Genomic DNA, 16,209 nt, shown 5'->3' with positions numbered 1-16,209 from the left:
TTACAACCTTTAAGTGTGCCAGAGTGGAAGTGGGAGAATGTGTCGATGGATTTTATTTCAGGGTTGCCTAAGACCCTGAAGGGTTTCACAGTGATTCTGGTTGTCATAGACAGGCTTGCGAAATCGGCACATTTTGTACCAGGGAAATCCACTTATACTGCTAGTAAGTGGGCAGAGTTGTATTTAACTGAGGTTGTGAGACTGCATGGAGTGCCTGTATCGATTGTTTCTGATAGGGATGCACGGTTTACTTCCAAGTTTTGGAAGGGACTTCAGACTGCTATGGGTACGAGATTGGATTTTAGTACAGCCTTTCATCCACAGACTGATGGTCAAACTGAACGTTTGAACCAAGTTTTAGAGGATATGCTACGAGCTTGTGTTATAGAGTTTCCAGGTAGTTGGGACTCTCATCTACATTTGATGGAGTTTTCTTATAACAACAGTTTCCAGGCTACCATCGGTATGACACCATTTGAGGCTTTGTATGGCAAATGTTGTAGAACCCCTGTTTGTTGGGGTGAGGTTGGTGAACATAGGTTGATGGGACCTGAATTAGTTCGGTCTACTAATGAGGCTATTCAAAAGATTAGAACGCGTATGCAAACAGCGCAGAGTAGACAGAAGAGTTATGCAGATGTACGGTGAAAAGACCTTAAGTTCGATGTGGGGAGAAAAGGTATTCTTGAAGGTAGCACCTATGAAGGGTGTTATGCGTTTTGAGAAGAAAGGAAAGTTAAGTCCTCGTTTTGTTGGACCATTTGAGATCTTAGAGAGGGTTGGTGTTGTGGCGTATCGCTTGGCATTACCACCATCTCTCTCTGCAGTTCATAATGTTTTTCATGTTTCGATGTTGAGGAAGTATGTGGCCGATACATCTCATGTAGTGGACTATGAACCCTTGGAGATTGATGAGCATTTGAGCTATGTAGAACAACCTGTGGAGATTCTGGCTAGAGAGGTAAAGATGCTTCGTAATAGAAGCATTCCATTAGTAAAGGTTTTGTGGCAGAATCATCGAATTGAAGAGGCGACATGGGAGCGAGAAGAAGAGATGATGACTCGTTATCTAGAGTTATTTAAGGATTAGAACTTTCGAGGACGAAAGTTTCTTAAGGAGGGAAGAATGTAACGCCCTAAACTTGAAGGTATTTTATTTTAAGAGAATTATTTCGATTTGTTCAAGATATTTTTTTTAAAAAAATATGTTGAAGGAGAGAAAGAAGATTTGAAAATGTATTAATATAATTATATAAATATATATATATATATATATATATATATATTTATAATTATATTTTTATTAAATAAAAGAAAAGAAAAAGAAAATTCTCTTTTTCTTCCTCCCGTGCGCCGCGACCCTCCTTCCCCTTCTCTCCGTTCGCGCAGCAGCAACCGCCCCAACCGTCCTCTTCTCCTTTCGTTCGTGCCCAGCCGCAACCGCCGCCCCTCTTCTCCTTCCTCCCGTGCGCCGCGACGACCCCACCGTCTTCTTGTCTTCCGTTCGCAGCAGCCGTCGGCCGCCGCGTCTCCCCTACTAAAGCCGAGCGCCTCGACCTCCATTCCGTTCTCCATCTCCGTTCGCGAAGCAGCCTTGCAGCAGCCGCCACGTAACTATCCGGTCCAGATCTGCGGCGCCGTTGCTCTTCCGCCGCTGCCCAGCCGTCGCAGCCGAGTCTGTCTCCGTCGAAGCCACGGTTCTGCAACCGTCTCCGCCGTCTCTATCTCCGTCCGCGAGGCAAGTCGCACGCCTCAGTCACGAACAGCCTCGCCGACGCAGGTCACGCCGCATCGCACGAGTTCGGCTACGTTGCCGGGCTACTCCCGTCCGCGCGTAACTGCTGTTGAACGTCCGAACCGTTCTGCCTTCGTCGATACCCGCTGTCCCATTTACGAATCACGGACCGGTTCGCGTGCAGAAGTGTTTTGCACGATGTCTTTTGTGTAGATCCTGCGGCAAGTTCTATTTAACGTCGATTGTCAAAGTCTTGTTACAAGATATTGGTAAGGATGAGATTGTTCGGTAATAAGGTCTTACATTTGTAAATACATTAAGATGTGATGTTGTTTAATTGGTTGAATTGATCTTTGTTCTTGAAGGTGACATCGGTGATTTGGAGTTAGTGTCCTTGAGTTACGCCTTAAGCTTTGTTGGAGTTCGATTCTTTACTCTTGGGGTTTGTTTGTTGAAGTTAGTTCGTAGTTCGACTAAGGAATTTTACATAAAGATCCAGGTAAGGGACTTTCTACTGGACTCACCTAAAGTTTTTGAGTTGTGTTGGACTGTATGGATGATGATTAAGATGTACATGTTTGATTGCAGACTAAATGTTTAGTGTATGTTGTATTTGACTGGAAACATATATATATACATTGATGTGTGAATTGATGTGGATTGCCAAAAGTATACATGTGAATGACTGAAATTATGCTTATGTGTACATGATGATATTAATAGATTGTGCTGTATAAAGATTGGATGTGAACTAGTGAATTTGTTTCGGTTGGATGTGGATTATACTGAACTGTGGTTTGTGCTGGTGAACTGAGGGGTGCATTGACTGTATAGTGGATTGACTGATGTATTAGCATATTATTGACAGACATATGACTGTAGTAAAATAAGTTGACTGTTAGGATGTTGAAAGAAAGAACTTTGTGACTTGAAGTAACTGAAAGATGGGTTGAATGGAATGAGGGGATAAATTGTTAGATTGTATTGGGATGTTTACCTTGTAGGTGTCCCACGGGATCACCAATTTATTGTGAACCTTCGGGAGCATTTGACTGATATGTGTTTCTGCAGAACACTAGACTGATATGTACGTCCCTCGGGGCGTTAGACTGAGATATGTATCCTACGGGATCACAAGACTGTGACTGTACAGGGTGTCCCAATAGATCGTTAATAATTTATTTTCTCCTGACGAGACCAGTAGAGGGTCTCTTACTGAGTATTTAAAATACTCACCCTTCTTATGTTTAATTTTCAGGCAAAGGTAATAAAGGCGGCAAACAGGCGAGGGGCAGGAAGGAAGCGTGATGCCATAGGAAACGTGTTTTTGCTCCGCTTATGGGTTCTTGTGAGGTTTAAAATGTACTAAAAACTTAGTTTACAAACTTTTATTTGTAAATAGTGTTATTTTTATGTTTTCTTGAATATTTGAAAATCAGGCCTGACATAATTTGTTTTTAAAATTGACTTACGTTTCATTTTGTATCAATCAAAGTCTTTTGTTAAAAATTAATGACCTCGATTTACCTAGAAAAGTTGGGTCGTTACAGTTGGTATCAAAGCCTAAGTTTTAGGTTCTGTAGACTGACTTACGATGTAAGTCTATGTTTTTGTGTCCCTATGGCTAACGCGACCCTTCGTCTCTCGTCAGGTATGCTTTATGCTTATATGTATGGTTTATGTATATGACCTTGCCTAAGTTAAACTAGAATTACATGAATGTTATGATTTAATGGTGAAGGATTTAATGGTGAAATTTAGGAAAAATGTTGCCATGTAGAGGTGTTCAAAGGAGTGGTCGAGTAGTAGAAAAGTAAGACGTTGTTAGCGAAATTGTCTGTTTTGTGATTGGAAATCTAAGAAAAATAAGTTATGTAGGTGGTTTTAAAGAGGACTAAATACACGGTCAAGTTTATACGAAACACATTAAATGGTTTTAGAATGGAGGTATTGGAAAAGAAACAAGGAAGATGAGCATGGTTGTCTTGATGTGACTTTAAGAAACAATTTTGAGTTTCTCGTGAATGAAAAGTTACTAGTTTGGAGTTTGAAAATTGGAATGTAGTTTAACCATGTAAACATAAAATGTTCAGCGAAAATGTAGTTTCTAATCCTTCTCCAGAGGCTAGTTTCAAGTACAAAGAGGTTGGAACTATCGTTTCGCTAAAAGTTATCCCAACTATGAAGGTTAGTAAGTTGCTTGACCAGGGTACCTGTTGTATTTGACTAGTGTGGTAGACACCAGAGAAGTCGATGTTTCTTTGTTATTTGAATCAGTGGTGAAAAAGTATTATGATATTTTTCTAGAAGAGTTTCTAAGATTACCGTGCTAAACAGAAATTGGTCTTGTTATTGAGATAGAGTTAGACTCGTTCCTATATCTAAAGCTTCATACAAAATGGCCCCAACAGAGTTGAAAGATTTGAAGGTGCAATTGAAAGAAATGTTTGACAAGGACTACATTCGACGAAGTATGTTATCTTGGGGTGCACCAATTTTTGTTTATTAAGAAGAAAGATGGGTCGATGCACTTATGTTTTGATTGTAGAAAGTTGAATAAGGTGTCGGTTAAGAATAAATATCTTTTACCAATGAATGAGGATTTGTTTGATCAACTGCAATAAGTCCGTGTTCTTTAAGATTGAATTACATTCAGGTTATGACTTGTTGAGGATTAGAGAACAGTGACATTCCTAAGGCAGATTTTCGTTCGAGATATGGACATCATGAGTTCATTATGATGTCTTTTGAGTGGGCAAATGCTCAAACAATGTTTACGACTTGATGAACAAAGTGTTTAACGATCTCTTAGACACTTTCGTGATTGTATTTATTGACGATATCTTAATTTATTCCAAAATAGAGACAGCGCATGAGGAGCATTTAACATGGTTTTAAGAGGCTCTTCGAGTCAACAAATTGTATGCAAAGTTTTCAAAATGTGAGTTTTGGATGAGGCCAAGTATCTTTCCAAGCCATGTGGTATCTAGAGATGACATTTATGTGGATCTCATAAAAGATTGAAGTCGTTACCAGTTGGCCTCAACTTTTCATAGTCAGTGAGGTTCGTAGTCTTTTTGGGTTCAGCAGGTTATTACTAACGGTTTGTATAAGAATTTTCTCGTATAGCTACTCCTTTGACTCAGTTAACTAAGAAAAGGGACTCTGTTTGTTTGGGACAAAGCCTATGAGGATAGTGTTCAGGATCTTAAGCAGAAGCTTGTACAACTCCCGTGCTTACCGTACATGATGGTTCAGAATGTTCCGTAATTTATAGTGATGCTTTTAGGAAAGTTTAAAAGGTATTCTGATTCAACAAGTTAAAGTAGTTGCTTGTACTCCTCGTCAGTTGAAGAGTCATGAGGAAAATTGTCCAACTTATGATATGGAATTGACAGTTGTGGTTTTTACATTAATGATTTGAAGGCACTATATGTATGATGAAAAGATATAGATATTTTCTAACCAAAAGAGTATAAAATACTTCTTCACTCAAAAGAAGTTGAGTATGAGATAGCAAAGATGGTTTGAATTAGTAAATGACTATGATTGTGAGATTTTGTACCATCTAGGTAAGGCGAATGTGGAAGTTGGTGCTCTTCGTAGAAAAGTATCACATTTTGACAGCACTTATTACCAGACAGGTTTCATTAGACAAAAACCACGAGAGAGCTGAGATTGTAGTTTCAGTGGGGGAAGTCACCTCAAAGTTAGCTCAGTTGTCAGTACATCCGACCTTGAGACAAAGAATTCTTGTGGTTCAATTCATTGATCCTTATTTGATTGAGAAGCATCACCTAGTAGAAGTAGGGCAAGTTAAGGAGTTTTCCATATCCTTTGATGATGAACTTATGTTTGAAAGAAAATTGTGTGTGCCAACAGAAAATGCAATTAAGACAAGGTTATTGGTTGAGACTCATAGTTTCCCATTTCTCATGCATCCAAGTAGCACAAAAATGTATCCGGAATTGAAAAGAGTTTGTTACTAGCGTAATATGAAGAGAGAAATGGAAAATCTTGTTAGTAAGTGCTTGGTGTGCTAGTAGGTTAAAGCACCAAGATAGAAAACAACAGGTTTGTTGCAACCTTTGAGTATATTAGAGTGGAAGTGGGAGAATGTATCTATGGATTTTATTATATAATTGCCTAAAACCCTGAAGGGTTTCACAGTGATTTGGGTTATTGTAGACAGGCTTACGAAATCGGCACATTTTGTACCAGGGAAATCCACTTTTACTGCTAGTAAGTGGGCACAGTTGTATTTAACTGAGGTTGTGAGACTGCATGGAGTGTCTGTATCGATTGTTTCTGATAGGGATGCACGGTTTACTTCCAAGTTTTGGAAGGGACTTCAGACTGCTATGGGTACGAGATTGGATTTCAGTACAGCCTTTCATCCACAGACTGATGGTCAAACTGAACGTTTGAACCAAGTTTTAGAGGATATGCTACGAGCTTGTGTTATAGAGTTTCCAGGTAGTTGGGACTCTCATCTACATTTGATGGAGTTTGCTTATAACAACAGTTTTCAGGCTACCATCGGTATGGCACCATTTGAGGCTTTCTTTGGCAAATGTTGTAGAACCCCTGTTTGTTGGAGTGAGGTTGGTGAACATAGATTGATGGGACCTGAATTAGTTCGGTCTACTAATGAGGCTATTCAAAAGATTAGAACGCGTATGCAAACAGCGCAGAGTAGACAGAAGAGTTATGCAGATGTACGGCGAAAAGACCTTAAGTTCGATGTGGGAGAAAAGGTATTCTTGAAGGTAGCACCTATGAAGGGTGTTATGCGTTTTGAGAAGAAAGGAAAGTTAAGTCCTCGTTTTGTTGGACCATTTGAGATCTTAGAGAGGGTTGGTGTTGTGGCGTATCGCTTGGCATTACCACCATCACTCTCTGCAGTTCATAATGTTTTCCATGTTTCGATGTTGAGGAAGTATGTGGCCGATACATCTCATGTAGTGGACTATGAACCTTTGGAGATTAATGAGCATTTGAGCTATGTAGAACAACCTATGGAGATTCTGGCTAGAGAGGTAAAGATGCTTCGTAATAGAAGCATTCCATTAGTAAAGGTTTTGTGGCGGAATCATCGAATTGAAGACGCAACATGGGAGCGAGAGGAAGAGATGAGGACTCGTTATCCAGAGTTATTTCAGGATTAAAACTTTCGAGGACGAAAATTTCTTAAGGAGGGAAGAATGTAAAGACCCAAAGGTAAAAATATATATGTATATATATATATTTTTAAATTTTTATATATTTTAATATTAATTTAAATAAAAAAGAAAAGAAAAGAAAAAGAAAAAAAAATTCTTATTATATATATATTTTTTTTCTTTCTTTTTCTTTTCTCTTTTTTTCTCTCTCTCTCTCTTCTTCTTCCTCCCGTGCGCCGCGACCCTCCTTCCCCTTCTCTCCGTTCGCGCAGCAACCGCCCCAACCGTCCTCTTCTCCTTCCGTTCGTGCCCAGTCCAGATCTGCGTCGCAGCCCAGCAACCGCCGCCCTTATTTCCTTCTTCCGCCGTGCGCCGCGACTCCCACCGATCCTTTCCCTTTCGTTTTTTTCCCGCCGCAACCCGCGCGCTGATCTGCCGTCTCCATCACCGGTTCTGTCTCCGTCGAAGCCGAACCCAGCCGCCGTCTCTATCTCCGTTCGCGAGGCAAGTCGCACGCCTCAGTCACGAACAGCCTCGCCGATGCAGGTCACGCCGCATCGCACGAGTTCGGCTACGTTGCCGGGCTACTCCCGTCCGCGCGTAACTGCTGTTGAACGTCCGAACCGTTCTGCCTTCGTCGATACCCGCTGTCCCATTTACGAATCGCGGACTGGTTCGCGTGTAGAAGTGTTTTGCACGATGTCTTTTGTGTAGATCCTGCGGCAACTTCTATTTTAACGTCGATTGTCAAAGTCTTGTTATAAGTTATTGGTAAGGATGAGATTGTTGGGTAATAAGGTCTTACATTTATAAATACATTAAGATGTGATGTTGTTTAATTGGTTGAATTGATCTTTGTTCTTGAAGGCGACATCAGTGATTTCGAGTTAGTGTCCTTGAGTTACTCCTTAAGCTTTGTTGGAGTTCGATTCTTTACTCTTGGGGTTTGTTTGTTGAAGTTAGTTCGACTAAGGAATTTTACATAAAGATCCAGGTAAGGGATTTTCTACTGGACTCAATTGTGATTGTGAACTGTATGTGTGTTGAATGTATACTGGGTTTGACTGAAAATATATATGAATGTATATGAATTGAAGTAGACTTGACGTCGAATGTATGTCGTGATTGTCATGGAATCTATATATAAATGTGTGTATGTGGACAGGACGGAGATTGTAGATTGTGTTTGTATGAGATTCTCGTTTAGATTGGGTGTATGATTACACTAAAGTATGACTGTGTGCTGGTGAACTGAGGGGTGCATTGACTGTATAGTGGATTGACTGATGTATTAGCATATTATTGACAGACATATGACTGTAGTAAAATAAGTTGACTGTTAGGATGTTGAAAGAAAGAACTTTGTGACTTGAAGTAACTGAAAGATGGGTTGAATGGAATGAGGGGATAAATTGTTAGATTGTATTGGGATGTTTACCTTGTAGGTGTCCCACGGGATCACCAATTTATTGTGCACCTTCGGGAGCATTTGAGTGATATGTGTTTCTGCAGAACACTAGACTGATATGTACGTCCCTCGGGGCGTTAGACTGAGATGTGTATCCTACGGGATCACAAGACTGCGACTGTACAGGGTGTCCCAATAGAACTTTAACAATTTATTTTTCCCTGACGAGACCAGTAGAGGGTCTCTTACTGAGTATTTAAAATACTCACCCTTCTTATGTTTAATTTTCAGGCAAAGGTAATAAAGGCGACAAACAGGCGAGAGGGAGGAAGGAAGCGTGATGCCATAGGAAACGTGTTTTTTTGCTTCCGCTTATGGGTTCTTGTGAGGTTTAAAATGAATTGAAATTTAGTTTACAAACGTTTGTTGTAAATAGTACTATTTTATGTTTTCTTGAATGTTTAAAAATCAGGCCTGACTTGAAGATGTTTTTTTTTTTTTTAATTGTTTACGTTTTGTTTTATATTAATCAAAGTCTTTATTTGTTAAAAATTAACGATCTCGACTTACTTAGAAAAGTTTGGTCGTTACTGAACCGAACCGCTCATCTATGCCAAACCGAATGAAAACCGAACCACATATACATAAATAAAATCAAATCAAAACCGAACGGCTTATACAAAGTTATAAACATAGAAATTTCAAAATTACACACATAGATGTTTCAAACATTGAAATTTGAAAGTCCAATAACACATAAAAGTTTTAAAATCCACCTAAGATGAATAAAAGTCCTACAGTCATACAAATTTCGTCAAGACAACTTGTCATTTACGTTTTGATTATGTCATTCTTCTCCTTTTCGTTCCTCTCATTTATTTTTGACTCTATACCCGCTTTGAAGTCTAAAAAAGTCTTATTATTAACATATATATATTATATATATATATATATTATATATATATATATATATATATATATATATATTTAGTTTTTAAAATAAAGCAATTCAGTTCGGTTTGAGAATCGGTTCTTAACATCTTAAACTGAACCGAACCGAATTTTATGTGGTTTTTTTGAAATAGAAATCGAATCGAACCGAACCATATGCATTCGATTTCGGTTCGATTAGTGATTCGATTCAGTTTTCAACTTCATTTTGAACACCCCTATTACATATACTAGAGAATAACAAATATTTTAATGACATATATTACATATACTCATCATAATTATTTCTCATTCATGTTCTTGTAAACATAAACAACTTTCATATATAATTAATATTATTTCAAACATAATGTATTATTTACTACGTAAGATATGAATATTTAAATAAAATAAATAAATAAATTGATATAAGAACATTTCACTAATAAAATATACATTATATTATTCGATATATACTATAATTATATAAAATATATGAAAAAGAATGCAAAATAAAAAAAGGACAATTTTTTAATAAAATCATAAAAAGCAAACTAAGGACAATTTTTATTATTAATATTACTTTAATAGAATTTAATCCATATTTTCATAGAATATTTAATAAATGAAAATCTTAAACGTGGTTCACTTTTCTTTTTATTTTTAATATATTATTAATAATAAAAAGATTAAATTGGTCATTTTTACTCTATATTTGTATAAAATATTAGTCAATTTATGATATTTTTGAAAATTTTAAAAAATTTATTGCAATTAATTTTGTAACATGGTATACAATTTGAGTACACTTAGATAAAAATTCAAAGAAAAAAAATAATTTCACATTATATAAGATCAAGTCTAAACGGTATAAATTGAACCGCTTGTTAAAACCGAATCAAACCACACCATTTATGTACAGAACAAAAAACATAGTTTGTTGCTGTCTCAAATAGTCCAAACCGAATTTAAATGGTTCGGTCTATTTCAGCTTCAGTCTTCTGGAATTCAAGGAAATTTTGATCTTCCAAGTCTTCAATATTTCAGAAGATGATGATCTCGAAGTTGATAAGAACTTGCACGTCTTGAGAGCTCTATAGAAGTTTGAATCTTCAATTCTTCAAAGCTTCAGTACTTCAGAGCTTCATTTCTTCCTTCAACAAAAGATCTCTCGAATGAATGACAAAGGTCTCTACTTATAGAGAAAATTTGTGGACTTTATGTGGGCTTGGACCCATTTGCTTGTTGAGTTGTTGAGCTTGGACTTGGGCTTGGGCCCATTTTCTTAATGGGCTTAGGCCCCTTTGTTTGGCCTGATTTTTTATCAGGGGCTTGAATTGGGTTGGAAAACTTGACTACCCGATTCCTATCAAATTATAATCATCACAACTTGGTGTAATTTCATTGGTTAAAATTTCTTGCTCAACAATTACATTTATACTACTCCATAATACATATATATTATGTGATTTGTTACATATATACTACGTGTAATGCCCCAAAGGTATTTATATATATATTTTTTTGTATTTAATTTAAATAAAAAGAAAAGAAAAAGAAATATATATATTTTGTTTTTCTTTTTCCTTTTCTTTTCTTTTTCCTTTTTCTTTTCTTTTCCCTATTTCTCTTCTCCTCCCGTGCGCCGTGCGACCCACCTTCCCCTTCTCTCCGTTCGCGCAGCAACCGCCGCCGGCCATCTCCGTTCCTCTTCCCACCGCAGCCCAGCTGCAGCCCGCGTGCCGATCTGCCATCTCCATCGTCGGTTCTGTCTCCGTCGAAGCCGAACCCAGCCGCCGTCTCTATCTCCATCCGCGAGGCAAGTCGCACGCCTCAGTCACGAACAGCCTCGCCGACGCAGGTCACGCCGCATCGCACGAGTTCGGCTACGTTGCCGGGCTACTCCCGTCCGCGCGTAACTGATGTTGAACGTCCGAATCGTTCTGCCTTCGTCGATACCCGCTGTCCCATTTACGAATTGCGGACCGGTTCGCGTGCAGAAGTGTTTTGCACGATGTCTTTTGTGTAGATCCTGCGGCAACTTCTATTTAACGTCGATGGTCAAAGTCTTGTTACAAGATATTGGTAAGGATGATATTGTTTGGTAAAAAGGTCTTACATTTGTAAATACATTAAGATGTGATGTTGTTTAATTGGTTGAATTGATCTTTGTTCTTGAAGGCGACATCAGTGATTTCGAGTTAGTGTCCTTGAGTTACGCCTTAAGCTTTGTTGGAGTTCGATTCTTTACTCTTTGGGTTTGTTTGTTGAAGTTAGTTCGACTAAGGAATTTTACATAAAGATCCAGGTAAGGGATTTTCTACTGGACTCAATTGTGATTGTGAACTGTGATTGTGAACTGTATGTGTGTTGAATGTATATTGTGGGTTGACTGAAAATATATATGAATGTATATGAATTGAAGTAGACTTGACGTCGAATGTATGTCGTGATTGTCATGGAATCTATATATAAATGTGTGTATGTGGACAGGACGGAGATTGTAGATTGTGTTTGTATGAGATTCTCGTTTAGATTGGGTGTATGATTACGCTAAAGTATGACTGTGTGCTGGTGAACTGAGGGGTGCATTGACTGTATAGTGGATTGACTGATGTATTAAAATAAGTTGACTGTTAGGATGTTGAAAGAAAGAACTTTGTGACTTGAAGTAACTGAAAGATGGGTTGAATGGAATGAGGGGAAAATTGTTAGATTGTATTGGGATGTTTACCTTGTAGGTGTCCCACGGGATCACCAATTTATTGTGCACCTTCGGGAGCATTAGACTGATATGTGTTTCTGCAGAACACTAGACTGATATGTACGTCCCTCGGGGCGTTAGACTGATATGTACGTCCCTCGGGGCGTTAGACTGATATGTACGTCCCTCGGGGCGTTAGACTGAGATGTGTATCCTACGGGATCACAAGACTGCGACTGTACAGGGTGTCCCAATAGAACTTTAACAATTTATTTTCCCCTGACGAGACCAGTAGAGGGTCTCTTACTGAGTATTTAAATACTCACCCTTGTTATGTTTAATTTTCAGGCAAAGGTAATAAAGGCGGCAAACAGGCGAGGGGCAGGAAGGAAACATGATGCCATAGGAAACGTGTTTTTGCTTCCGCTTATGGGTTCTTGTGAGGTTTAAAATGTATTGAAATTTAGTTTACAAACGTTTGTTGTAAATAGTATTATTTTATGTTTTCTTGAATGTTTAAAAATCAGGCCTGACTTGAAGATGTTTTTTTTTTAATTGTTTACGTTTTGTTTTATATTAATCAAAGTCTTTATTTGTTAAAAATTAACGATCTCGACTTACTTAGAAAAGTTGGGTCGTTACACTACCTCATTATGTAATATTTCTTAGAGATATATACAATCAGACATATATAGTGACATACAATAATCGAAAATATTTTTCAATTCAATCTGTTCTTTATTTTTTTGTTTATCTTATAGTAATATTATGTTGTTAGTCATATAAACATTTATATCTTAAGTATGTTGTAACAACATGTAGTAAACTATATATTCATTAATAATTAATATTTAAAATATATATTTATATAGTAAATACTACTAAAACAGTAAAATACACATTCTTAGTGTATATATAATATGTAGTGAGAATATCATACATACATATTCTCACTTCGTATAATTATATACCTTCTATTTGTCATATATCTTTTAAATGAACAATATATACTATAATATACTCGTAAATTATAATATGTTTATGATGTGATTTAATATATAGATACACCTTATTTACAACATAAATATTTAGTGACATATAGTTCTACATAATTTATAGTTGAATTTCAATATATATCACTACATAGACAGGTGATGTTATCAATATATACATTTATATAAATATAATAACACGTATTTTGTGACACATATATAGTTCAGTTTTTTTCCTTCACGTTTTGTGTCATTTTCTTTATATTTTTCTATATTCGATTAGTATTTTATTTGATTTGTTACATACATACTAATGCATATATTCAATAATACAGTAATTGAAGTTGACATCATCCCATTGAATGTAAAACGTTCAGTTGGTCAACAAAAAAATATTAGAATTCATTCTAAAATGAAGTTTTAAATGTGGTTGTCATAAACGAAAGAGATGCAAGCTTTCCTTATTGAACTAATTTTTCTTTCTTATTATTAAACTTTTAGTATGTTGATTTATACTTTTATTTGAAATATTCATATTTCAGTTTTAAATTTAGTTATTTTATTTCTATATTTTTTCATAAATTTTCATCTACGGTACCAATCAAAGTTTTTCAATTTATTATATTTAATATACTATCCTTCATACATAACCACTCTTGTTTCAATCACGAGTTATTATTTATTATGTATAGAACTTTTTTTAAAAAATAATGTAAATTTTGAAACATATGTCAAAAGTAGGTGAATGCAAAACTATTGACAAAAATAGGTGAGTTGAGGTGAAGTTTTGTACCCCTACACAATTTTCATGCAGTGGACCCTACATAGTTTATTTTTTACTTATATATATATATTACATTGGGCCAACATTTTTTATTTTCTCATTATTTATATACGTGGGTCCCACACACTCTACTTTTTTTCATTAGGTGTGTATATATAAATAATGACGTATATACTAGTACATGATACATATATCTTATGTGATTTGTTACATATATATACTACTTCATATTTTCAATAGTACATAAATGATGTCATCTTTGATGTACTCAATATATCATAGTATATTTCAAATACAAAATATAAAATTCTTACTAACCTTAAATGAACAATATATATTATGATATATCCTTATACTGCTGTTTCAAACATAACTTATTATTTATTACATATAAAATAAATATTTGAAATAAAATAAATAAACCAATTTAACAAATTGATTGCATAACATTTCATTCATAAAATATATAATGTATTGTTTCATATACACTATTCATAAGTCAATTTAACATTCAACCATTTTTTTTCATACAATTTCCTGAATTTTCAATTCTTTCATCAAAGTCCCTACATTACAAACATATTCAGTTGATCTCAACATTACATATTAGTGGTGTTCGCGGTTCGGTTTGAAGCTAAAACCGAATCGAACCGCAAAATGATAAAAAAAATCTTCATTGAAACCGAACCTGTAATGCCCAAAGAAAAGGTAAATATATATATATATATATATATATTATATATATATATATATTTATTTATTTTTATATATATTATTTTAATATTAAAAAAATTCTTTATTATTTTTCTTTTCTTCTTTTTCTTTTTCTTTTCTTTTCTCCCTTCTTCTTCTGCGTGCGCGCCGATCCCTTCCCCCTTCTCTCCCGTTCGCAAACCGTCGCCTCCCTTTCTTTCCGTTTTTCTTTCCGCCGCAAGCACCACCTCTATCTTCTTCTTCCCGTCCCGCCGCAGCCAACCGCAGCCAGCCGCCGGTCCTTTCCTTCCATTTTCTTCTTCCGTCCGCAGCCCCGTCGCGAAGCAAGATCGCGCCATTGCCAGTCCAGATCTGCGGCGCCGTTGCTCTTCCGCCGCTGCCCAGCCGTCTCAGCCGGTTCTGTCTCTGTCGAAGCCACGGTTCTGCAACCGTCTCCGCCGTCTCTATCTCCGTCCGCGAGGCAAGTCACACGCCTCAGTCACGAACAGCCTCGCCGACGCAGGTCACGCCGCATCGCACGAATTCGGCTACGTTGCCGAGCTACTCCCGTCCGCGCGTAACTGCTGTTGAACGTCCGAACCGTTCTGCCTTCGTCGATACCCGCTGTCCCATTTACGAATCGCGGACCAGTTCGCGTGCAAAAGTGTTTTGCACGATGTCTTTTGTGTAGATCCTGCGGCAACTTCTATTTAACGTCGATTGTCAAAGTCTTGTTACAAGATATTGGTAAGGATGAGATTGTTCGGTAATAAGGTCTTACATTTGTAAATACATTAAGATGTGATGTTGTTTAATTGGTTGAATTGATCTTTGTTCTTGAAGGTGACATCGGTGATTTGGAGTTAGTGTCCTTGAGTTACGCCTTAAGCTTTGTTGGAGTTCGATTCTTTACTCTTGGGGTTTGTTTGTTGAAGTTAGTTCGACTAAGGAATTTTACATAAAGATCCAGGTAAGGGATTTTCTACTGGACTCAATTGTGATTGTGAACTGTGATTGTGAACTGTATGTGTGTTGAATGTATACTGGGGTTGACTGAAAATATATATGAATGTATATGAATTGAAGTAGACTTGACGTCGAATGTATGTCGTGATTGTCATGGAATCTATATATAAATGTGTGTATGTGGACAGGACGGAGATTGTAGATTGTGTTTGTATGAGATTCTCGTTTAGATTGGGTGTATGATTACGCTAAAGTATGACTGTGTGCTGGTGAACTGAGGGGTGCATTGACTGTATAGTGGATTGACTGATGTATTAGCATATTATTGACAGACATATGACTGTAGTAAAATAAGTTGACTGTTAGGATGTTGAAAGAAAGAACTTTGTGACTTGAAGTAACTGAAAGATGGGTTGAATGGAATGAGGGGATAAATTGTTAGATTGTATTGGGATGTTTACCTTGTAGGTGTCCCACGGGATCACCAATTTATTGTGCACCTTCGGGAGCATTTGACTGATATGTGTTTCTGCAGAACACTAGACTGATATGTACGTCCCTCGGGGCGTTAGACTGATATGTACGTCCCTCGGGGCGTTAGACTGAGATGTGTATCCTACGGGATCACAAGACTGCGACTGTACAGGGTGTCCCAATAGAACTTTAACAATTTATTTTCCCCTGACGAGACCAGTAGAGGGTCTCTTACTGAGTATTTAAATACTCACCCTTGTTATGTTTAATTTTCAGGCAAAGGTAATAAAGGCGGCAAACAGGCGAGGGGCAGGAAGGAAACATGATGCCATAGGAAACGTGTTTTTGCTTCCGCTTATGG

General features: G+C 37.0%; 1 protein-coding gene and 1 long non-coding RNA gene across 2 annotated transcripts; both read left to right on the top strand.

Annotated features, from left to right (window-relative positions):
* The first annotated feature begins 712 nt into the window (after positions 1–712).
* LOC116404139 lies at positions 713–1,090 on the top strand. Its single transcript, XM_031886398.1, has one exon. The coding sequence runs from the start codon at positions 713–715 to the stop codon at positions 1,088–1,090; it is 378 nt and encodes a 125-aa protein (XP_031742258.1).
* A 13,465-nt stretch (positions 1,091–14,555) lies between these two features.
* On the top strand, positions 14,556–16,187 carry LOC116404799. Its single transcript, XR_004217883.1, has 3 exons — positions 14,556–15,155; positions 15,252–15,378; positions 16,125–16,187. It is a non-coding gene; the product is annotated as an uncharacterized LOC116404799 (long non-coding RNA).
* Positions 16,188–16,209: the final 22 nt, after the last annotated feature.

Source organism: Cucumis sativus, chromosome 1 (genome assembly GCF_000004075.3).
Source record: "Cucumis sativus cultivar 9930 chromosome 1, Cucumber_9930_V3, whole genome shotgun sequence".
NCBI classification, from domain to species: Eukaryota; Viridiplantae; Streptophyta; class Magnoliopsida; order Cucurbitales; family Cucurbitaceae; genus Cucumis; species Cucumis sativus.
Note: the sequence above shows the minus strand (reverse complement) of the source record. Positions and strands in the feature narration are given on the sequence as shown.

Bases quoted from the DNA above. Each gene is read 5' to 3' on its own strand.
- LOC116404139 (XM_031886398.1), top strand. From the start codon at position 713: ATGCGTTTTGAGAAGAAAGGAAAGTTAAGTCCTCGTTTTGTTGGACCA.